The sequence below is a fragment of the Ursus americanus genome, chromosome 29 (genome assembly GCF_024610735.1).
Source record: "Ursus americanus isolate L20-20 chromosome 29, mUrsAme1.1.p, whole genome shotgun sequence".
Classification (NCBI taxonomy): domain Eukaryota; kingdom Metazoa; phylum Chordata; class Mammalia; order Carnivora; family Ursidae; genus Ursus; species Ursus americanus.
In genome coordinates, this window is record NC_142155.1 from 26,974,985 (window position 1) to 27,000,525 (window position 25,541).

Here is a 25,541-nt window from a genome sequence, read left to right on the forward strand (position 1 = left end):
CATACCAAAACTCAAAAAAATAAATTTCAAGGAGGGAAATCGGTGATTCAGTTCATTACGCATCAGCCTTCTGCTCAGGCCACAATTTCCAGCTCCTGGGGTCGAGCTCCACGTCGGGCTCCCAGCTCAGTGGGGAGCCTGCTTCTCCCTCTCCCCCTGCTTGTGCTCTCTGACTCTCTCTCTCTCAAAAGAATAAATAAAATCTTTAAAAAAAAAAAGATGGAATTGAATGCACGTCCTCTAAGATCAGGAACAAGGTAAGGATAGTCATTTTCATCACCTCAATTCCAAATTGTAACAGAATCTTCGAAAGTACAACAGGAAAAATAAACAAAGGCATACAGATTGTAAATTAAAGATAAACAAACTTACTTTTATTTGACAACATGATTATCTATACAGTAAATCTAAGGAATCTAAAAATGAGGGTAAAGGAACTAATCACTGAATTCAACAAGGTTGTTGATAAAAGAAAAATATAAAAACCAAGTACATTTCTTTAAACTAGCAATAAATACTTGGATGATAAAATTTAAAAAATATATATATATGAAAGGATTCAAAACAGAAAGAAATATACGCAGTACTTCCCTATACAGTGACAAGTACATTGCTGAGAGGAATTAAAGAAGTAAACAATGAAGAGATACACCTTGTTCAAGTATTAGAAGTGTTGAAATGCTGAATCTCATCAAGTGGGTCTAAAGATTCAGTGAAAAACCCAACCAAAATTCCCCTGCTTGCTTCTTTAAATAGATACTGACAATCTTACTTAAAGATTTGTGTGGAGGGTCATCTGACTTTGGCTCAGGTCATGATCTCAGCGCCTTGGAATCAAGCCCTGCATGGGCTTCTCACTCAGTGGAGAGTCTACTTGTCCCTCTCCCTCTGCACCTCCCCCTGCTCCTGCTTTCTCTCTCTCTCTCTCTCTCACACACACACACACAAATAAGTAAGTAAAATCTTTAAAAAATTGTTTAGAAATTTACAAGACCAAAAATAGCCATGATAAATTGAGGAATTGGAAACTAAGTTGAAGCTGACACTACTTGATTCCAGATTTTACTATAAAGTTTCAACAACTAAGAGAATTGGTGTGGACATAGAAGAGAGAGAGATTGATCAGTGAATTAGAACATCAAATTTTGAAACAGATGCCAGTATGTGTAGTCAATTGATTTTTTACAAAGTTGTCAAAGATATTTATTTGGATTATATCTTCATTTTTGGAGTTTCTACTCTAATAAAAACATTCCCACACGTTGGAGATTCACTGTCAAACAAGAGAAATACGGTCCTTCCCTAACAGAGTTTTTAGTTTTGTTTAAATACAACCACAGCCCAATTGAACAAATCATGTGGAGAGATCTAAGATTTCTGGTACAGGAAATTGTGTCCCAGAAAAAACAACAACAACAACATTTGTTTTGTTTTGTTTTGTTTTGTTTTGTTTTGTTTTGTTTTGTTCAAGACATTGAGAGTTCTAATCCCTTCTGTTCACTTTAAAGAAGCCTATTCAACCTACATCTACAGACCTTACCATGAGAATTCCCTGAAACAGAGGTTTTTTGGGGAAAAGAAAAAAAAAAAAAGATTTGTACTATAGTCCAGGAAATCCCCATGAGGTACCTAATTCTTCCTTCTAGAACCAGTGCTTTTCCAAAAACATGTAAAAGTAAAGGCATGAATAATTAAGATAACACCACCAAACAGAACACTAGATCTTGAGAAAACAGTTCAAGGAAAAACGGAATTTAATACAAACAAAACTCTCTTAAATATATTTGCCGAAGGACTCAAGATCTTACATCTACAAAAGAAAAACACTGCTCCGTAGCAAAAGAATGATCAGAGAACAGATAAGGGCACTTAGGTCCTAAATATGTTTGCTTAAAAAAAAATTAGAAAAACTGAAAAGTGAAAGATATTTAAATCATAAAATAACAGCAAAAGTAGATATAAAAATAAGATAGTACAGACAAAACTATAGATGAAAATTTCAACATATGACTGAAAGAAATCCCCCAAAGAGAGAAGATAAGTATACGCATAAGGAGGGAAAGAATTTATCAGAGAAAGAAATAGAAAAAGAGAAGAGAACACCTTCCCAGATTTGAAGATAGAAGCTCACCAGTACCAGACAGAACTCATAAAAAAGAAGTGCACACCAGGAAATGTGAAAATCATAAGATTTGGGGCACAAATTATGAAGAGAATGTTCTATCAGTGTCTAGAGAGAGGAAAAGTCAAACCATTTAAAAGGACTAGCCTAGCATTGGAATTCTCATCAAGAAGACTGAATGATAGAAATTAGTAGAGTAATGCCTTCACATGATCTTGAACCTAGATTTTACATCCAAACAATCAGATATGAGGTCAGAATAAAAATATTTTCCAGCATGGAAATTCTTGTATTTCTTATCTTTTTTGAGAACATTTCTGGATGGAGAAAAAAAAAAAGAGGAGACATGAAATCCAAATCACAGTAGATTCAGTGACGTTGAACAGGTTCAGAAACTCTTAGAATGAAGCAGGGACAGGTAGAGCCTGTGATACTAGGCTAAACTTGAGGATGAGGAATGACCATTATTTATATTTTTTGTCCATATCCAGAAGAAAACTACAGGAAAAAATATTTTTCAAAAACATCATAACCAAAAATGAAACAACTAAAACGAAGAGACTTGAAAACATTGGGAAAAAAAAAAAAAAAGAAAGAAAGAAAGAAGAGAGATAACAGTAAAGGAAAATAATAATAATAATAATAATAATAATAATAATAGTAATAATTCGCTTGACTTTGAAACCAATAACATTTGTCTCTGGTTAGCACATCAGACACATTAAAAAGGCAATATAGACTATGGACTATGAGAAACAAACTGAGGGCCTCAGAGGGGAGGGGGGTGGGGGAATGGGATAGACCAGTGATGGGTAGTAAGGAGGGCATGTATTGCATGGTGCACTGGGTGTTATACGCAACTAATGAATCATCGAACTTCACATCGGAAACCGGGGATGTACTGTATGGTGACTAACATAATATAATAAAAAATCATTTAAAAAAAAGGCAATATAGTCCACACTGTTATTATGTTACAGGATTTCAATATAAAGTTTAAATGTCTCAATTCATAGTGCAAATATTATTCTAGAAAAGATAAAAGGGAATGTATGAGATGTACAAAGTGGGGAAGAATGTTAGAGGGAACGGCAAGGGGACTAATATCTTCATTTTAAATAGAGAAAGTTTAATGTTGTGACTAAAGTTGGTGGGGGAAAAGACGAGGTATTTAAATGTTTAAAGATAACCTACAGAATTTTTGAAAATTAATAAAACTTCCAAATATTCGAGGAGAGAACAGCACAGGAGTGTAAGTGGTCTGAATGCACATTTTTCTTAGTGGAAACCAAAAGACACGTTCTGCGGTGGCCATGCAAGGACAAAATATTAAGCTAGATCCTAATTCTTATGCTAATAATAAGCAGAAGACATAAACATAGGGAGATTGAAAAAGGAAATTATTTCTATTCATTACGAGGTCTTTTTTCAATATTTATTGTGTGCCTATATTACTCTGATAAAAAATTTAAAATAAATGGAGACTAATTGGGCTTTTCTAGGAAAAGTGGAGCTCCATAAATATTCAAGTTGCATCTGGAAAGAATGTAGTAAAAATTAATGACAAAAGTAGGGCTTACTATCTGTCCTTTGGTGAATGAGTAATTTGGGGAAATCAATGAAATAACTGGATGTAAGAATTTGGGGTATATGGACATATTGATGAATTTGCATACCAAATTAGTGACTAGAATGTATTTTGAAAAGTAACCAGGATTTTAACTGACATGGTAATGTTCAGTTGTTTTACATCTAAAATGGTAAATATTTCTCTTAGCCACTCCATGCATGCCCATTGTGTCAATGTTTAATTGATCACCATTGATATAATGGTGTCATGTGTGCAGCTATCTTCCACATAGTTTCCTCTCTAAAGATCAATAATTTCAAGTATTTTCAATTTGGGTAATTCTGCCCACAGCCCTAGTCAATGGTGCAGAGACAAGTACGCAGGATTAAAACAATTTCCGGATAAAGAGTCTTTCTTCCATTAGAAAACTATAAATAGTAAATGTCTCTTGGCTTTTTGGAAAGTGCGCTACTCTCTAGATTTTGTTACCAAATCTTTCAGCAGCTTCTTTCTGCAGAATGAAGATCTTTTACTGTCTCCTCCATTTTCTGTGTTATGTGACCTTCATCCTACCAGGTAAAATAGATGCTTGTTTATAAGTAACATAGAGCTTCTAGCTAAAAATAGAAACAACAAATTATGAAATAGAAAATTCAGTTTCTTAACAAAATCAAATCAATTAAAGAAGTCTCTTGCTTGTGTTGAATCTCAGTTTCTTCATTTAGAGTAATATTGTACTAATGTACGCAACTAATTTTCTTTTAAAGATTTTTTTTTTTTTTTTTACTTATTTGAGAGAGGGAAAGAGAGAGAGAGCATGAGCAGAGGAGGGGCAGAGGGACAAGCAGACTCCCTGCTGAGCACAAAGCCAGAGCCCACACAGGGATTGATCCCAGGACCCTGAAGTCAGGACCTGAGCCAAAATTAAGAGTTGATGTTAAATCAACTGAGCCACCCAGGTGCCCTTCAACTAAGGGGTCTCTGGCTTTTGCAGGCCTTGATTGTTTTAGATATTTAAATTATTTTTAAAAATTTATTTCTAAAATTCAGAAATGAAGACTTCATAATAAATTGGGTCCCATAGGGATGCCTGGGTGGCTCAGTCAGTTAAGCATCTGACTCTTGATTTTGGCTCAGGTCCTGATCTCAGGGTCTTGGGATTGAGCTCCATGTTGGGGGGGGGGGGTCTGAGCTCAGCAGGGAGTCTACTTCTCCCTCTCCCTCTGCCTCTCACCCTGCTGCTCCCATGCTCTCCTCTCTCTTCCTCTCAAATAATTTTTTTAATAAATAAATAAATAAATAAATAAATAAATAAATAAATAGGGCCTGGGGAAGATGAATGATTGAGAATAACAGTATATATCTCTTGAGATATCAATAACAGAATCTATAAAATAATCCAGGATATAGTCTAAAATATGCTGGGCAACGAGGTACAGTAGGAATAAAATGGCAAATAAAGAAATAGTATCATGAAAAATCCTTGTTGAATAGTTAATACATTAGGAAAGAAATTAGGCAATGGCTTTATGAGTCAATTAAAAATAAATATTTGAAATACATACTGCATTGAAGTGCATTATGGGTGATTTTATGACATTCTTGAGAGGTCTATCCTCTGAGGCAATCCAGGCTAACAAAGAAGATATAAACTGATACCCAAAAGTGTTCAAATTTGGACCTAGAAAGCTGGGAATTCAAGAGGTGCAACATGTAACAGAAAGAAAATTGAACTCAAACTTGGAAGATCTAGATTTTATTACTAGCTTCCTACTTAAGAGCTTCTGAACCTTGCCATTCAGAGAATTTACGTGATCTGTCGAAGTTTTTAACAATAAAAAAAAAGAAAATATAAGCGGAATCAATAACAACCACAATCTTAAAAAATAAAAAGTCTGATATAAAATATTGTGTTTGTTAATTATATGCACCTCAAAAGACTACAGTTAGTATTTGGTGTAATAATGTACCAGTCGGTAGCCCTACAAACTGAAAACTAGTCGACCAATTTAGGTACTATTATAATTATTATAGTTGCTGATGTTATAGTTTTTATGATTATTATTTTTAAAGGTTTATTTATTTGAGAGAGAGACAGAGAGAACATGCATGTGGGAGAGGGGGGTGGCAGCGGGAGAGGGAGAGAAAGTCTTAAGCAGACTCTGTGATGATGACCCCGAGGTCACGACCTGGGCTGAAACCAATAGTTAGAGGCTTAACTGACTGAGCCACCCAGGCTCCCCAGATGTTATAGTTGTTATTAATAATGAAGGGGAACCGAGGAAGTGAGGACCTCAAATATGATTAGGGAGGATGTTGAGGCCCGTGGTGCTAGTGGGTCAGTCAATAACCATGTAATACTGAGTGGCTAGGGATCTACTGAGCATGATGCTGGACACTAAGAAAACAGAAATAAAGGAAAGACAGAGGTCTTCTCCACGCATCCTTAACAGATAGCCGAATAAACGCAGATATATCAATGAATTGCTTGATTTAGAAGGTTTATAGAGGTATGCCCTAAATAATAAGAATGGTGGAATTAGGGCATGACAGTGTGGAGGTTTGGGAAAATGTACTGAATTATCTGATGAAGAGCTTTGAAACTGGAGATAAGACACTTGTATTTAGACCTTGGAAGGTAAGAGAAAGAAATGGAAGACAAGAAGTAAATGTGCATGTCTAGCATGTGTCAAACCCTATTTCATAACTTCTCATGTAGGTATCTAAGCTGACCTTCCAGATAACACGATGAGATACCTATTATTGCCTCTTTTTATACAAGAGAAAAATGACATCAAAGAAGAGAGTTTTTCGAGGTCACACCTATTATACTATGTGTGATAAATGGACTATAAATCCTGGAATACAAGATCCTAGAATATTTGTTCTTTATATTTGAACAGTTTTCTACGAAGTCACTGAGGCTAAAGTACAAGATGAATAGATTATTTGGTCAAAAGCAGTGAGGTCACATGGGAATATAGCTGTGCTTCAGATATGTAGGGGCTATACCATTTGCTGAGCATTGCAGAAAAATTTAAATAATGTAATGAAGACAGTGTATGAATATGACCACAAACTTTCCTTTACCTTTTGGTCATTCAAACAGATACTAAGTTATAATGTGTACTGAAACGGACAGAATGCTCTACATTTGGCCTTTGCTGGGCCAAAAAAAAACCAGGAAGGGTAATACAAGGTATCAGAGTGAGTGCCTTTGAAGGAGTTCATAGAATAGTACTTATCAGTTGCACAATGGTGTGGTTTGGCTATTGGTAGAACATTCAAGTCATTAAAGAAACAATAAAAAGTATTCAGTCTAAGTGGATACTTTTGAAGGTGTAAGGTGAGTGATCCAAGCAGAGTGATACCATGTTAGAGGGCGAGTTATAGAAAACCGATAGAGAACAATACTGACCATGGTTAAAACGTGGCAGAATGAACAGTATTTTAGGCAGTATTTTAGTACAAGCATAAAATAATCCACAGAGATAGTGAAAATAGCGTACTACAGTGGTTTATAGAGTGAGCTTGCCATCAACCAGATCAGGGTTTATTTTTTATTTTTTTAAGATTTTATTTATTTATTTATTATTTATTTATTTATTTATTTATCAAAGAGAGAGAGAGAGATTGAGTGCACAAGCAGGGGGAGCAGCAGGCAGAGGAAGAAGCAGGTTTCCTGCTGAGCAAGGAGCCTGATGTGAGACTCGATCCCAGGACCCCGGGATCATGACGTGAGCTGAAGGCAGATACTTACCTGACTGAGCCACTCAGGCATCCAGATCAGGGTTTATATTTAGGACCTGAGTTTCCTTTGTAGTTGTGGAGAAGCTTTAATTCTTTTACCTGCACAAAGGAAAGGTAATACCATTAATTTTATAAGGCTTTGCAAAGATTCAGAGATAATATAAGCAAAACATTTATCATATTCAATATCATATTGTAGTATTTCAAGAAATGGAAAAAGAGAAGTAGAAGTAGAAAATAGAAAAGAGGAGAGGAAGTAGTTGAGAAGGAATACAAGATACTGTCTCGGTATAGCCAGTTGTTAAGATGTCTCAGAACGGACCTGAAATGGTGGAAACATGGTGGTCTTGGAAACTTTATGATATATTGTGTGGTGCATGAGGCTGAGTCTAAAATAGTGGAGGAGAGACATTCACCTGTGTTGAGATGTTGGTGGGAAGAAAGTATCAGTCCCGGGGCTCTAGATTTTATTAAATTTAAAATCAAGTTGATTTGGTTACTTGAGAATTACAATAAAATGTTGGGAGAAAAGTGGAGCTCATAAAAATAAATACCTCTTCCAACTGGCCAGTATTTCACTGATTAGGTAAGTAACTTCTCAGCCCATCCAGAAAGATACTGTATGACAAATGAATACCATGTTAGTGCTTCCCTTGTGGCAATGATTTGTTTGTATTAATTAATTTGTACTAGGTAAGGTAATTTGCAAATTTGTTTAATATTTTTCTTTATTTTCATCCCCTGACTTAAAGAATTATACCTTATTCAATATCCTTGAATAAGCTAAGGCAAAATAAAACACAAATATTAATATCTTAGAACACTTTATGTCGTTTACATGATGGTACTATTAACTGATAGGAAGTGTTTTCAATAGTACAGACCCAGGTGCCAGTAATAAGAGACAAGTGCAACCCTTACAAGACTAACAATGTTTGAGAAATAGAAAAGAAAAAAAAAAAGGATTTAATTTGAGGTTCTGAATAAGAGGTTGGTAAGAGGTGGGGAACAGAAAGTGACATTAAATTCCCAGTTATCATACAACTTTGAGTTAAGACATCAAAGTTAAGGGAATTGACAAATAATTCCATATAGAGGAGCTAAAATTATTTTATTTTAAAATTATTTTATTTAAAATTATTAAAACTATTTAAATTTGCCTAAGGTAACATTTTTCCTACATTCAGGTTGCAGCATGGAAACCATTTATTAAGCATATATACAGTATATTAAGTATGTGTTACTAATGAATCTTTGTATGCCTAAACATATTCATCTTAATAGAATTCTATTTTGTCATTCAGTACTTAACTTCTAATTTTCACATCTTCAGCTTCCTCCATAGTCATAAAATACTTAAAGGTCCTGGAGACAACCAGCTACCATAAGCAATATCTAATTTGAGACAATATCCAAAACTATGAGTGTTTGTCATATGTCAGTTTCCAACTTTTTCAATATACAGGCCATGGATTACATATTTAAGATGAAAATTCTGGTTTCGAACAATTTAAGATTGAACCCTGGGTTAAGCATGTACTAGTTTTGCAACCTTGGGCAAATTATCTGGTCACTCAAAACCTCAGGCTTTTTATCAGAACAGGCTCAACCTCAAAGTTTATGGCAGTTAAATGAGATAATGTGTGCAGACTGTTTAAAACAATACCTGGTGCACAGTAGGTTTTCAACGAAGGAGATCTGTTTGTGTTATTATTAGTTTTTTAGCTTAAACATGTCATATGCTCTTTCAACTCTAAGATGAGAATCATACTACTTTGTCTGACTGGCTCATGTTCTTTTTATACTCCTTCTGTGCATTTGATTAACCCTTACTCATTTTTTAAGGTTAGATTTTCGTATCACTCTTCCATGATACAACACCACAGCAATAAGCAAACACTTATCTGTTCACACATTGGACCTAATATAATTAGCCTAACTCTCTCACTCTCTCTAGCTCTTGCTCTCTCTCTTTTACATGCCTGTGCATTTATCTCTTTGGCTCAGTGTTTTGCTTTCCCTCCAGAAAAAGCCTACCGCCTGGTCTAAAAGTTGTAATCAATAATGATTTAATTTCAACTATAGTCTTTTGTTCACCATTAATTAATAACAGTTCTTAATCTGTGAGAAACTATTATGTTCTAGGCACTGTTGTACACCTGTTTATATGTTAACTCATCATGTTTCATAGAAACTCTGTGAAAGAGATGCCATTTTCTCTGTTTTATAGATGAAGCAACTAAGGCTTGTAGGGCTTACCCAAAGTTACATAGCTAGCAAATAACAGCATTAAAATTCAAGCTTAAAGTCCATGGCTATAAACTCATCCTCACTCTGTAGGTAGAAAAACTATCAATGTGTACCATACAAAGATTTTGAAAAATTAGTGATTTGTTCACCCTACTTGATGTTAAAACTACAATATAAAATTAAAGTAGTCTGTCTTACATAGCAACCTGATGTTAAAACATCTTTTTCATAGAGCCTCTCCCACACAGTGAGGGGGATAGATGGACAGCAAACCAAACCAAAACAAAAAACACAACACAATTGCTTAAAGGCATTGCAGAGTAAACAGGTCAATTAAAAGTTACAGTGAAAAGATCAAGTTGAAATCAACCTCTGAGCCAGCTCTTCTCCCTAGAAGCATCTTAAAGATGCAGGAAAGAAGTTGAAAAGCAGAAATCTGATAACCTTATGCTACCATTGGGGCAAAAATTGTAATTCAGAGCCTGCAAAGGAAGGGGAACTATGGAAATACTGGTGTGCTTTGGCTGAGGATCCCAAAAAAACTATGAACTAGGTCGAAGTTAAAAGATCATTAGTCCAGCCATCCAGCAATCCCAGGAACTAATACCCACTTTTATATTATCTGAAGTTCTAGAAATGGTTTAAGATTATCCAGGAAGGTTGGTTGGTGGTCCTACTCACCAGCAAGGAACAATAATAAATCTTTCTGGAGAATCATACATCATTCTAGACCTCCAGCTATTTCCTCAATTTTTCATTAAAGAAGTATGTGACAGAAGTAATCAGGAACAAATGAAAACAGAGCTATGCTATCAAAAATCAAAACCAGCATACAAGAGAAGAGATTAATAAGGGATCCAGATAATGAAATTACTAGACCCAGACTTTAAAATAGCTGTGCTTAACTTGTTTAAACAAAGAAACACTAAAGTAAAAACTCGGCATAGAAGTGAAAACTACTACAAAGAGCAAAAATAAAATTCCGGAACTGAAAAATTTATAAAGTAAAATTAAATACATAATGAATGTGTTAAATAGTTGTTTTTACATAATTGGTGAGATATTTAATGATGATGAAAGATGAACCAGAAGAAAATATCTGGAATGAGACAAGAGAAAATTAGAGGTTGAAAAATAGGGAAAAAGGTGAAGGAGGGAGGGAAGGATGAAGGTAAGAAGGAAGGAAGGTAGGAAAGAGGGAAGGAAGAGAAGAAGGAAGGAAGGGGGAGGAAGGAAGAAATGAAGGAAGGAAGAAAAAGCATAGCAAACTGCTAAAAACAAAACAAAACAAAAAACCCAAAACAATAAAGCAAAGCAAAAGTTGAAGAAAACAACATATCACTTTCAAAGAGTCAGATATTAAACTGAAGGTTGACTTCTCAAAAAAAAAAAAAAAAAAACAAAGAAGTCAGAAGACAAAGTAGTGATATCTTCAGAGTCCTGAAAGAAAACAACTATAATCTAGAATTCTGTATCAAATGAAAATACCCTTTAGGAGTGAAGATAACATTAAGGATATTCTCAGTCAAACAAAAACAGAGACTTCAACATCAGAACTCCTGTATTAAGGGAAATTCTTAAAAGATTATTTGGCCAGAAAGAGAATGATTTTCTATATGGAAGCTCAGAAACACAGGAAACAAACAAAAAACAAGCAATGATTTTTTTTTATAAGATTTTGGTAAGTTGAAACTTCTAGCAAAAACAGTAAAAGAAGACTAAAAGATAATATAACTACACAATAGTAAATGAGATGATAGAAGTATAAAAAATAACGAATATATGGAAACGAAGATAGGATAAAAATAACAGGATGTATTTCATCCAATATATATTACTATTATAAATATTAGTGTAAAGTTAAAAAACAAGAGTGAATCTTTTGAATGTAGTGAATATAATTTTGAATATAACAAATAGTTTATATGAGAAATATCTAATATATGAGAAAATAGAAATTATAAAATCTAAAGGATAGGAAAAGATATAAAAACCCAACAAAAGCATGGTGAAGTGGCTATATGAATATTATATGCAGTAGACAGTAAGAAAAAATGTATTACTAGAGACAAAGAATGACTATTCATAGTAATAGAAGATTCAATTCAATAGGGTAATATTGCAACCATAAATTCAATGCAACAAATAACTCAGTCTTGAAATATGTAAAAAAAGATAGAAAAATAAGAAAAGTAGAGAACGCCATAATAATGGGTGATGATAACACACTTTCCTCAGTTACACAGAAAACAGAGAAAAACCAACAACATAAATGTAAGAATAAAGAAGATATAAGCATGAAGATTAATGAAACTCAGCCTAATTCAAAGAAGAAATATCAATAAGTATTAGAAAAATATTGTCATCTGAATGGTAATAAAAATGAGATAGCATAAAGCTCATAGAACACAGCTACAGTAGTGTGTACAGGGAAATTCATACCATTATATTCATACATCTGAAAAGAATAGTGCCATATTGGTAAAAGAATAAGCAAATATATCAATGGAACAGGACAGAGATCTCAGAAATAGATCCCTATAAGTATAGTCAACTGATTATTGGACAAAGGAGCAAAGGCAATATAATGAAGAAAAGATAATCTCTTCAACAATTGATGTTGATGGAACAACTGGATGTCCACATGCAAAAAAAGTGAATCTAGACATAGGCCTTACACCCTTCACAAAAAATAGACTTGAAATGGCTCATAGATCCAAATGTAAAATGAGAAATTATAAAACTCCTAGAACATAACGTAGAAGAAAACCTAGATGTCCTTGGGTATTGCAATGACTTTCTGGATACAGCACCAAAGACACAAACCATGAAAGAAAGAATTTATAAGCTGGACTTCATTAAAACTAAAAACTTCTAACTTCAGAAATACAATGACAAGATAATGAGATGACGAGCCACAAACTGGGAGAAATATTTGCAATAGACACATGTGATAAAGGGGCATTATCCAAAACATACAAAGAATTTTTAAAACTCAACAATAAGAAAACAAAACAAAGTAAAAACAAAAGGGCCAAAACCTTAACAGACATCTCACCAAAGAACTTATACAAATGGCAAGTAAGCATATGAAAGGATGCTCTATGTCATATGTCATCAGGAAAATGCAAATTAAAACAACGAGATAACATTTCATACCTATTAAAACAGCTAAAATTTGGAATAATGGCAAAAAACAAATTGTGGTAAGTATATGGAGCAACAGGAACTCTCATACATTGCTGGTGGGATTGCAAAATGATACAGCCACTTTGGAACACATTTTGGCAGTTTCTTATAAAACTAAACATACTGGGGGTGCCTGGATGGCTCAGTTGGTTAAGGATCTGCCTTCAGCTCAGGTCATGATCTAGGGGTCCTGGGATATAGCCCCGCGTGAGGCTCCCTGCTCAGCAGAGAGCCTGCTTTTCCCTCTCTCTCTGCCCCTCCCCCCCGCTTGTGCTCTCTCTCTCAAATAAATAAAAAATAGTGAAAAAAACACACCTAACCATACTGTACCATATCATACAGCAATTATGCTGTATGTGCTTGGTATTAACCCAAAGCAGTTGAAAAATTTTGCCCACACAAAAACCTGCACATGAATGTTTATAAACAGCTTTATTCCTAATTTTCAAAACTTGGAATCATCCAAGATATTTTTCAGTAGGTAAATGAATAAATCGACTGTGTTATATCCAGACAATGGAATATTAATTAATGCTAAAAAGAAATGCGCTATCAAATCACAAAAAGACATGTAGGAACCTTAAATTCATATTATTAAGTGAAAAAAGCCAATCTAAAAATGCTGTGTACAATATGATTCCAACTATATGACATTCTTGGAAAGGCAAAACTATGAAGGCAATAAAAAAGACAATAGCTGCCAGGGGAGTGAGGGGAGAGATGAATAAGCAGAGCCCAGAAGATTTTTAGGGCACTGAAAGTACTTTGTATGATATTATAATAACGGATATATTTAATTATACATTTGCCCAAACCAATAGAATGTACAACACAAAGAATGAACCATAGTGAAAACTACAGACTTTGGGTGGTTATGATGTGTCAGTGTAGGTTCATCCTCGGTAAAAAATGTACCCTTCTGGTGGATGATGTTGATAATGGGGAAAGTTATGCATATTTAGGGTCAGGGAGTATATAGGAAATCTCTGTACTTTCTTTCAATTTTTTTGTAAAGCTAAAACTGTTCTAAAAATAAAGCTTCTAAAAACTTTTTAAAAGAGAACTCACGAATTCTTTTAAAAAATTATGCAATAACATAATAAGCAAAGTATATGAAAAATTAAATAAAGAGAAAAATTGTTCAAAACAAATATTAACAGGATAAATATTAAAATTCCAATGGACACCATTTTATTTTGGGGAAAAATGTATGTATATTGCTGGTGCAATATATAAATTAATAACTCTGGGGACGAGGTTCCAAGATGGTGGAGAAGCAGGAGACCTAAAGTTGGTCTGGTCCCAGGAATTCAGCGAGAGATCTACCAAACCATTCCGAATACCTATGAACACAACCGGAGAAGAAGAAAAGAGTAGCTGAAACTCTATGAACAGAAAAGCGACCACTTTCTGCAAGGAGGAGAAAAGATGGTGGAGGAGTAGGAGACACTTTCTCAGCCGGTCCTGAGTGGAGCTGGATATCTACCAGACCATCCTGAAAACCCACGGAATCAGCCAGAGACGCAGGAAGATACATCTGGATCTCTGCAAATGAACATCTCCAGCACTGAATATTGAGGTACAAACCAGGGAGCCGTGAATCTGCGCACAGATATGGGAAGATAAATGGAAGGGGGAGGGAGCGGTAGCCACCTGCACGGGGGAGCGGGCTGACTTGCGGACCAGCACCCCCAAGAGAGCAGACTGAGACCATGAGCCCGGTACGGTACGTGCGTGACCAAACTGAAAACCAGCCCTCCGGAGCACTCACTGGAACTGGACTAAAACCGGGAGCTTGGGAGTGAGCGCGCGTCCAAACTGAAAACCGGAGCTCCAGAGTGCACACTCAAACTAAACTGAAACCAAGAGCTCAGGAACACGCACGCGACCAGACTGAAAACCGGTGCTCCGGAGTGCGTGCAAACCACACCAAAACAGGGATTTGGGAGCGCGCGCTGGAACCAGGGCAGCTGGCAGTGTTAGAAGCACAAAGGACAGAGATGTGCCAGCCCTGCAAGTGAGGGCTGGGACACTGGCTCTGGGGCGCACATTCCGGGATGCTGCAGGGTTTTTGCTCCAACAGAAACAGAGTTAAAGTAGCCAAGAGAGCTCAGTGGAGAGTGGACTGTGATCTCTCTGTTCTGAGACAGAGGCTAGGATATGGCCACTGCTGCTCTGACTCTCAGAAAAGGCACAGAAAACCGCCAGGGAAAGGCTCCAGAGAACAAAAGCCCAGAAATACCAGCTCACATTGTGCCCATCCCCATCCCCCCTTGCAAGGGACAGGGTGACTGGACCCAAACAGGGTTGCCTGAGTATGAGCGGGCAGGCCCTTCCCCCAGAAGGCAGGCTGAAAGATCAAGAAGCCCACATCCCTAAGGTCCCTATAAAACAAGTGTACACTGCCTGGCTCCTGGTCAATAATTTGGGCTCTGGGCATCCCTGCAACCTCTCCTCATCAGAATGACAAGGAGGAGAAATCCCCCCCAACAAAGAAAAGATACAGAGTCTGTGGCCTCTGCCACAGAACTGATAGATATGGATATAATCAAATTGTCAGAAATGGAGTTCAGAGTAACAATGGTCAAGATGATGTGTAGGCTTGAAAAAACTATTAATGAAAATATTAATGTGAACATAGAATCTCTAAGGGCAGAAATGAGAGTGAGTCTGGCAGAAATTAAAAATGCTATGAATCAAATGCAGTCTAAACTGGAGGCTCTGATGGCCAGGGTAAATGAGGCAGAAGAACGAATTAGTGAATTGGAGGATGGGATGGTAGAAGAGAAAGTTAAAACAGAAACTTAGCTCAAAAAAATCCAATCTCAAGAATGTAGATTATGGGACATTACTGACTCAATGAAACGTTCCGATGTCAGAATCATTGGCATCCCCGAGGGGGTGGAGAAAGAGAGAGGTCTAGAAGAGATATTTGAACAAATTGTAGCTAGAACTTCCCTAATCTGGCAAAGGAAACAAGCATTCGTGTCCAAGAAGCAGAGAGGACCCCTCCCAAGGTCAATGAGAACAGACCTACAGCACGTCACATCATAGTGCAGTTCACAAATATTAGATCCAAGGATACAGTATTGAAAGTGGCCAGGGGGAAGAAAATCCTTACGTAGAGAGGGGAAAATATCAGAATAAGGTCAGACCTGTTTACAGAGACCTGGCAGGCTAGGAAGGGTTGGCAAGGTATTTTCAAAGCCGTATCTGAGAAGAACATGCAGCCAAGGATCCTTTATCCAGCAAGGCTGTCATTCAGAATTGATGGAGAGATAAGGACTTTCCAGGATTGGCAGAAACTGAAGGAATTTGTAACCACCAAACCAGCCCTACAGGAGATATTAAGGGGGTTCTATAAAAGTAAAAAGGCCCCAAGAGGGATACAGAACAGAAAATTACAATCTATAGAAACAAAGACTTCACAGGAAACATGACATCATTAAAATCATAACTCTCAATAATCACTCTCAATATGAATGGTCTAAATCCTCCCACAAAACGCCACAGGGTTTCAGATTGGATAAAAAGACATGACCCATCCATTTGCTGTCTACAAGAGACTCATTTTGAACCTAAAGATACATCCAGACTGAAAGTGAAAGGATGGAAAACCACTTTTCATACTAATGGATCTCAAAAGAAAGCTGGGGTAGCAATTCTCATATCAGACAGATTCGATTTTAAACTAAAGACTAGTTAGCAATACAGAAGGAGATTATATTATTCTTAAAGGTTGTATCCAACAAGTGGATATGACAATTATAAATATCTATGCCCCCAACAGGGGAGCAGAAAGATACACAAGCCAAATCTTAACTGGAATAAAGAGACATATAGATAATAATACGTTAATAGTAGGGGACCTCAACACTCTGCTCTCAGTAATAGACAGATCACCTAAGCAGAAAATCAACAAAGAAACAAGAGCTTTGAATGCCATACTAGACCAGATGGACCTCATAGATAAATACAGAACACTACACCCCAGAACAACAGAATACTCATTCTTTTCGAATGCCCATGGAACTTTCTCCAGAATAGACCATATACTGGGTCACAAAACAGGTCTCAACCGATACCAAAAGACTGAGATTATTCCCTGCATATTCTCAGACCACAGTGCTTTGAAACTGGAACTCAATCACAAGGAAAAATTTGGAAGAAACTCAAACACTTGGAAACTAAGAACCATCTTGCTCAAGAATGATTGGGTAAACCAGGAAATTAAAATCAGTTTAAACAATTTCTGGAGACCAATGAGAATGAAAACACATGGGTCCAAAACCTATGGGACACTGCAAAGGCAGTCCTAAGGGGAAAATACATAGCCATCCAAGACTCACTCAAAAGAATAGAAAAATCTAAAATGCAGTTTTTATATTCTCACCTCAAGAAGCTGGAGCTGAAACAGAAGAACAGGCCTAACCCATGCACGAGAAGGCAAGTGATGGAGATTAGAGCAGAGATCAATGAATTAGAGACCAGGAGCACAGTAGAGCAGATCAACAGAACTAGAAGCTGGTTCTTTTTTTTTTTTTTTTTTTAAGATTTTATTTATTTATTTGACAGAGAGAGATAGCCAGTGAGAAAGGGAACACAAGCAGGAGGAGTGGGAGAGGAAGAAGCAGGCTCCCAGTGGAGAGGCCTGATGTGGGGCTTGATCCCAGAATGCTGGGATCACGCCCTGAGCTGAAGGCAGACACTTAACGACTGCGCCACCCAGATGCCCCTAGAAGCTGGTTCTTTGAAAGAATAAATAAGATCGATAAGACACTGGCCACACTTAATTGAAAGGAATAGAGAAAGGTCCCAAATTGATAAAATTATGAATGAAAGGGGAGAGATCACAACCAACACCAATGAAATAGGAAGGATCATTAGAAACTTTTGTCAACAGCTTTATGCCAATAAATTAAACAACATGGAAGAAATGGATGCCTTCCTGGAAACCTATAAACTACCAAGACTGAAACAGGAAGATACTGATTATTTAAACAGACTGATTAATTATGAAAAGATTGAAGCAGTGATCAAAAACCTCCCCAAAAACTAGAGTCCAGGGCCTGATGGATTCCCCAGGGATTTCTACCAAACATTCAAAGAAGAAATAATACCTATTCTCCTGAATGTTTCAAAAAATAGAAACAGAAGGAAAACTACCAAACTCATTCTATGAGGCCAATATTACCTTGATTCCCAAACCAGGCAAAGACCCCAACAAAAAGGAGAATTACAGACTAATTTCCCTGATGAATATGGATGCCAAAATTCTCAACAAGATCCTAGCTAATAGGATCCAACAGTACATTAAAAGGATTATCCATCAAGACCAAGTGGGATTCATCCCTGGGATGCAAGGGTGGTTCAACATTCACAAATTGATCAGTGTGATAGATCATATCAACAAGAAAAGATTCAACAACCATATGATCCTCTCAATTGAATCAGAAAAAGCATTTGACAAAATACAGCATCCTTTCCTGATTAAAACCCTTCGGAGTGTAGGGATGGAGGGTACATTCCTCAATCTCATAAAAACCATCTATGAAAAGCCTACAGTGAATATAATTCTCAATGAGGAAAAGATGGAAACCTTTCCCTTAACATCAGGAACACGACAAGGATGCCCACTCTCGCCATTATTATTCAACATAGTACCAGAAGTCCTTGCAACAGCTATCAGACAACAAAAAGGGATAAAAGGTGTCCAAATTGGCAATGAAGAAATCAAACTGTCTCTCTTCACAGATGACATGATACTCTATATAGAAAACCCAAAAGACTCCACCCCCAAACTACTAGAACTTATAGAGCAATTCAGTAATGTGGCGGGATACAAAATCAATGCTCAGAAATCAGTTGCATTTCTCTACATGAACAATGAGACTGAAAAAAGAGAAAATAGGGAATCCATTCCATTTACAATAGCACCAAAAATCACATTATCTCAGGATTAACTTAACCAGAGACATAAAGGACCTATATTCTAGAAACTACAAATCATTCTTGAAAGACATTGAAGAAGACACAAAAAGATGGAAAAATATTCCATGCTCATGGATCAGAAGAATAAAAATAGTTAAAATGTCTATGCTACCCGGAGCAATCTACACTTTCAATGCCATCGCAATCAAAATACCAATGACATTTTTCAAAGAACTGGAATAAACAGCCCTTAAATTTGTGTGGAACCAGAAAAGATACCGAATCACCAAGGAATTGTTGAAAAGGAAAAACAAAGCTGGGGGCATCACATTTCCAGATTTCAAGCTATACTACAAAGCTGTGATCACAAAGACAGCATGGTACTGGCACAAAAACACACATAGACCAATGGAACAGAATAGAGAACCCAGAAATGGACCCTCAGCTCTTTGGACAACTAATCTTTGACAAAGCAGGAAAAAACATCCAGTGGAAAAAAGACAGTCTCTTCAATAAATGGTGCTGGGAAAATTGGACAGCTACATGCAAAAGAATGAAACTTGAACATTTTCTCACACCATACACAAAGATAAACTCCAAATGGATGAAAGACCTTGATGTGAGACAGGAATCCATCAAAATCCTAGAGGAGAACATAGGCTGCAACCTCTTTGACATCGACCACAGAAACTTTTTTAATACACATCTCCAAAGGCAAGAGAAACAAAAGAAAAAATGCACTTGTGGGACTTCATCAAGATAAAATCTTCTGCACAGCCAAGGAAACAGTCGAAAAAACTAAGAGGCAGGCCACGGAATGGGAGAAAGTATTTGCAAATGACACTACAGATAAAAGACTAGTATCCAAGATCTACAAAGAACTTCTCAAACTCAATACACATGAAACAAATAATCAAATCAAAAAATGGGCAGAAGATATGAACAGACAGTTTTCCAATGAAGACATACAAATAGCTAACAGGCACATGAAAAAATGTTCAAAATCATTAGCCATCAGGGAAATTCAAATCAAAAGCACCTTGAGATACCACCTTATGCCAGTTAGAATGGCAAAAATTGACAAGGCAGGAAACAACAAATGTTGGAGAGGATGTGGAGAAAGGGGATCCCTCTTACACTGTTGGTGGGAATGCAAGTTGGTACAGCCACTTTGGAAAACAGTGTGGAGGTCCCTTAAAAAGTTAAAAATTGAGCTCCCCTATGATCCAGCAATTGCGCTACTGGGTATTTACCCCAAAGATACAGGCGTAGTGAAGAGAAGGGCCATATGCACCCCAATGTTTGTAGCAGCATTGTCCACAATAGCTAAATTGTGGAAGGAGCCGAGATGCCCTTCAACAGAGGACTGGATTAAGAAGATGTGGTCCATATAGACAATGGAATATTACTCAGCCATCAGAAAGAACTATTACCCAATATTTGCAGCAACATGGACTGGACTGGAGGAGAGTATGCTAAGTGAAATAAGTCAAGCAGAGAAAGACAATTATCATATGGTTTCACTCATTTATGGAACATAAGAAATAGGAAGATCAGTAGGAGAAGGAAGGGAAGAATGAAGGGGGGTAAACAGGAGGAGGAATGAACCATGAGAGACTGTGGACTCTGGGAAACAAACTGAGGGCTTCAGAGGGGAGGGAGGTGGGGGATTGGGATAGGCTGGTGATGGGTATTAAGGAGGGCACATATTGCATGGTGCACTGGGTGTTATATGCAAATAATGAATCATGGAACATTGCATCAACAACTGGGGTTGTACTGTATGGTGACTAATATAACAAAATAAAAATTAAAAAAATAAAAATTAAAAAATAAATTAATTAATAACCTTGGGATCTAACTCTTCCACAATTATCCTAAGTATGTCTCATGTAGAGATCAAAATGTGTACTACAAATTTGCTTACTATAATCCTAAAATATTAAAATTTTAAATATAATCTAGTGGAAAAATTGGATGAACTGTCATATATTTGAAGAGAATATTATGTAGCTCTAAAAAATGTTTGAATCTTGTTGAGAATAATACATGGCATAAAAATGTAATCTATATTAATTTAAAACATGTTTAAACTTTGTATATATATGGGAATATATAATATTTTAGTGTCTTCTTATTTTTGGCATTTTCTAAGTTCATTACAATGTATACATAGTACTTTTTGTAATCGGTAATAATATGTTCTTAAGTAAGAGATCAGTAATGTCAGTTACTCTTCTTTTACTGTAGCCACATGTTCCTTGGTGGATCCTGATCGGTGCACAAAAATTTTCGGTTACTGTAGAAGACGCTGCTTTAAATATGAAAAGCAAATTGATGTATGTCTCTCTCCAAGTAAAATTTGCTGCATCGAGAGGTTATTTGAAGAAGATTAATCTTGGAAAGGAAGACGTACCTGTGATCAAAGAAGTTTGTACACCAGTGTAGAGAGGTAGAGGAATATAATTAGAATTTCTGTAATAAATAAACACATATGCCAATATTGATATCTTCCTCTGTAGATATTAATTATGTATTCAGTGAAATGAGGTAAGACCTTTCTTATAGTCTCAAGTTAGAGGTTTTATGATAGAGGCATATCTGTTGTTAATTTCCTATCATATGGATATCATCTTTGCTTGAATTTAGAACCTCTTTTGATCTGTCATGGTTTACCTATGCTTACACAACTGAGCATTTACCAACTTAACCATGACCTTATTAGAAATTTGATTGATGAAAATTAATACCCATAGACTTACCAATTGTCTACATATCATCATTATGTTATTGACATTGAGAGACAACCTCAGTACAAGATGAGTGCATAAGCTAAAGCACAGTGTGATGATACTCATTGGCCATTCCTTTCTCCTCTCCAGTTCTGTTCATGGGAGAAGGCATATTAATTGAATACAATGTAATACTAATACTATTAAACTGGGTTTAAACACAATCTGAACTTTGGCTAGAGTCTAGATTCAAAACATTAGCTTGGCAGTTTCATGCTTAGTTCTGAATGGGATGGAAAAATGCATAAAGATCTGTTATTTCATTCTCAATGTAAATACTAGACAGCTAGACAGCACAAAAAATGTATCATCACATTACATTAATGTAATGATAAAAGTTAAGGAAAAAGCATAGAGACTAGAATTTGTTTTCCAGCTAAAAACAAAGGACCAATCAACCTTTATCAAAATTCTACGAAGTTCCCAAATATTTTTGCTACTTTTTTTTTTAACTGACTTAATGACTGGCCCAAGATTACTGCTTTTTAAAAAAAAAATTATTTATTTTTTCCACTGGCGATCTAGTGAAACTAGTGATAATATCTACGTTAAACAGCTTGTTTAACAGGACAGGCTTCATATTACCACTGGAGATTTAAGTGATGTGTATCTAAAAAACATAAACAAGTTAAAAAATTCAGGTACAATATCTAAGTTAGAGGCAAAAAGTCTGTACTTCTGCAGGATCAACAATCAGACATGAGGATCAAATTCAGGGATCTGAAAAGAGAAGAAAGAAATGCACAATGAGCTCCAGGGATGGACGACAAGTTGTAAATGTTGAATGCAATAAGAAATGAGACAAAATAATTCATGATTGCATTAAAACTTTGAGGAAAGGGATTTTGGAGGATGGTGGAAGCAACAAGTTGTTTAGAATAGAGTGGCTACAGGTAAACCCAGAACTCCTAGAAAATTTACAACAAACTGACAAGACATGCCCACATGGCTTATCATATAAATTGGTAGAGAAAAAAAACAATACCAATAGCTTAAAGTCCTCTGTGGAATCTGTATTTGTGTGGGAGAAATCAGAGGGAAGAAAAACAGTCTTTTGATAGGTCTGAGAAGACACCTAGAGTACCAACAGCATTTATTGGGAAAGACAGCAAACCAGTTTGTTGACAGCAGCTATAATTACTTCTCTCTTGGAGCCACCCCTAGATTTCAAGTAAATTGTGAGGGTTTAAGAAGTATTATATTCTTTTCCTTTGTGTTTCCTCAAACCTGTAAGAGGCTGGTAACTACACTATGTATTCATTAATAAATGTTGGAAAGTAATAAAACATTTAACCTAGACATTCCAACTTACTTCTTGTCTGTCTTAAGCAGACAGCATTTTATTTTAAATTTTTTAGTTTTAAATGTCATTTCTAGAAAACACTGAGATTTCTGGAAGAAGATATTTCTGGTTGTTATCCTCGGGCATTTGTTATTGATTCATGTAATCTTGGACAAGTTACTAAACTAGCTTTCAGTTTGCTCATCTGTAAATAATAATGATAATATATTATAATTAAATAAATACAAAATTATCATTATCCAGTCCTCCAAATGGGAATGTCAATTTTTATCCATATATCCTCCAACTACTTAAGGTGGTCCTTCTATGCAGTTTATAGTGACACATTAAAATCTTCTTTCTTCTCTTAATTTCTGTCATTCAGATACCCCTGGGAGTCTCCCTCTACATGGTGGTAAAAGTGGGTATGATAAGAAATAATCAAATTCTTGATGCATTCAGAAGTCTACCTAGCCAAATGATTGGCTGGGAACAGAAAGTGAGGATGTGATTTGCATCCTTGCACACCAGGGATGACCCAAGGTTTTGTGTTTGGGTAATTGTAAAAATACAGTTGCCATTAAATGAGTGGGGAGAACTGTGGGAAGTGCAAGTTTGGTGAGAGTGTACATGTCAGTAGCTCAGTTTGGACATATTAGGTTAGATATTTGATTGGAAAGATTGATTAGGCAGTTGGATGTGTGTTTAATGTTAAAGACAGAGGGTTCAGGCTAGAGATAAAAACTTGGAATCATCAACTTCTAGAAGCCATTTAAAGCCATAAGATCAAATGAGATCACCTTGGAAAAAAGTAGAGATAAAAATTTCTAGGATTAATCTTTACATCTGGGATGTCAAAATCCAGAGATTGATGAGATGAGAAACCAGTGTATGAGACTAATAAGTGATAAGAAAGATAGGAGACAACTAGGTAATATGGTGTCCTAAAAAGCCTCTTAAAAGAATGAATCAATTATTTCTAAAAAGCCAATTAAAATAAAAACAAGAAATAGCCAATGATTTAGCACGTACTAAGTCTTTGAAGTCTTTGAAGACCATTCCTAAAGCAATGTCAGGAGAGTAGAAGAGGCAAAAACCTGGTTCAAGAGAGAATGAGAGGATAGGAATTTAAGAGGAAATATAGAAAATTATTTTAAAGAGTTTGGAAATAAACTGAACAAAGGAAATGATGTGGTAGCTAGAGGTCAAAATGGGGTCAAGAGTTTTTTTTTCAATATTTATAATTGGAAACATCTTTTAAACACTGCCAAAGAATCTAATGGAGATCAACAAAATGAAAAGACAATGTATGGAATGAGAAAAAATATTGGCAAACCATCTATATAAGGGATTAATATCCAAAATATTTAAGGAATGTGTGCAACTCAATTGCAAAAAACAACTTGATTAAAAATTGGGTGGAGGCACCGAATAGACATTCTCTCAAAGAAGACATGCAAATGGCCAACAGGTACATGAAAATAGATGTTCCACATCACTAATCATCAAGGAAATTCAAATAAAAACCACAATGAGATTTCACCTGACACTCTATGGAATGGCTAGTATCAAAAAGACAAGTGATAACAAATCCTGGCAGGGACGTGGAGAAGAGAACCCTGTGCACTGCTGATGGGTACGGGAATTGGTACAGACACTATGAAAAACAGTGTGGAGGGTCCTCAAAAAACTAAAGTAGAACTACCATATGACCCAACAATTCTACTTCTGGGTATATATCCAAAGGAAATAAAAATAGGATCTCAAAGAGGTAGCTGCACGCCCATGTTCATTGCAGCATTTTTCACAATAGCTGAGATATAGAAGCAATCCGTGTTCATCTATGAATAAAAGAATAAAGAAGATGGATAAAATCTGTGTATACGTGTATTTGCTTGTTTGTTTGTTTACTTATTTATTTATATCAGACACTGTACTGGGGGCTGAGGATCCTGTATGGGTTTTACAGCCTTGCAGGAAGTGAAGGCATCGACCACTTACTTGTAGCAGGAGCATGAGGGCTAGGAACTGAGAAACTGGGGAGTGAAGTTGATGCATGATTGGGTTTTTATCTGAACAAGAGGGACAGCGAGGACAAAGATAGTCTCTGGGATAAAGGGAGGCCTGAAAGATGAGAAAGAGTTAGCTCAATGTTATAGCTGCACAAAAGAAAACACCAAGGAGAGGGGAAAGTCACAGTCAGTGCCCCAGAGTTGAAGAAGTACAAGAGAACCTGAAAATTACAGCAATACTGGGGTAAGATGATCAACTGGAGGTGGCTTGGGGCCAAACTGGGAAGACTTGAGAACCATAGGAAAGAAGGTAGGTGTTCCCTAAAGGGCAGTAGGAAGAGTTGATCATTCCCAGAGGGTTGGTCATGCCCAGAGTATATATACACAATGGAATATTATTTAGCCATGAGAAAGAAGGAAATCCTGACATTTGCAACAACGTGGGTGGGTGGATCTTGAAGGCAATATGTCAAGTGAGATAAGTCAGACAGAAAAAGATAAATACTGCATGATCTCCCTCATATGTGGAAGCTAAAAAATCCAAAGTAATAGAAACAGAACGGTGGTTGCCAGGGGCTGGGAGATGGGAGAAATGGGAGAAGTTTTCAAAATGTACAAACTTCCAGTTATAAGATGAATGAGT

The 25,541-nt window shown here is 36.2% G+C and overlaps 1 protein-coding gene across 1 annotated transcript; it reads left to right on the forward strand.

The window, feature by feature from the left end:
* Positions 1–4,210: 4,210 nt before the first annotated feature.
* DEFB114 (defensin beta 114) lies at positions 4,211–21,208 on the forward strand. The gene is made up of 2 exons (XM_087856906.1): positions 4,211–4,268; positions 21,063–21,208. The coding sequence occupies exons 1-2, from the start codon at positions 4,211–4,213 to the stop codon at positions 21,206–21,208; spliced, it is 204 nt and encodes a 67-aa protein (XP_087713032.1).
* The last annotated feature ends 4,333 nt before the right edge of the window (positions 21,209–25,541 follow it).

What these genes read in the sequence shown, in the direction of transcription:
- DEFB114 (XM_087856906.1), top strand. Translation starts at nt 4,211, where the DNA reads ATGAAGATCTTTTACTGTCTCCTCCATTTTCTGTGTTATGTGACCTTC. An exon ending in TGTGACCTTCATCCTACCAG is followed by an intron (nt 4,269 to 21,062) that starts GTAAAATAGATG and finishes CTTTTACTGTAG; the next exon opens with CCACATGTTCCTTGGTGGAT.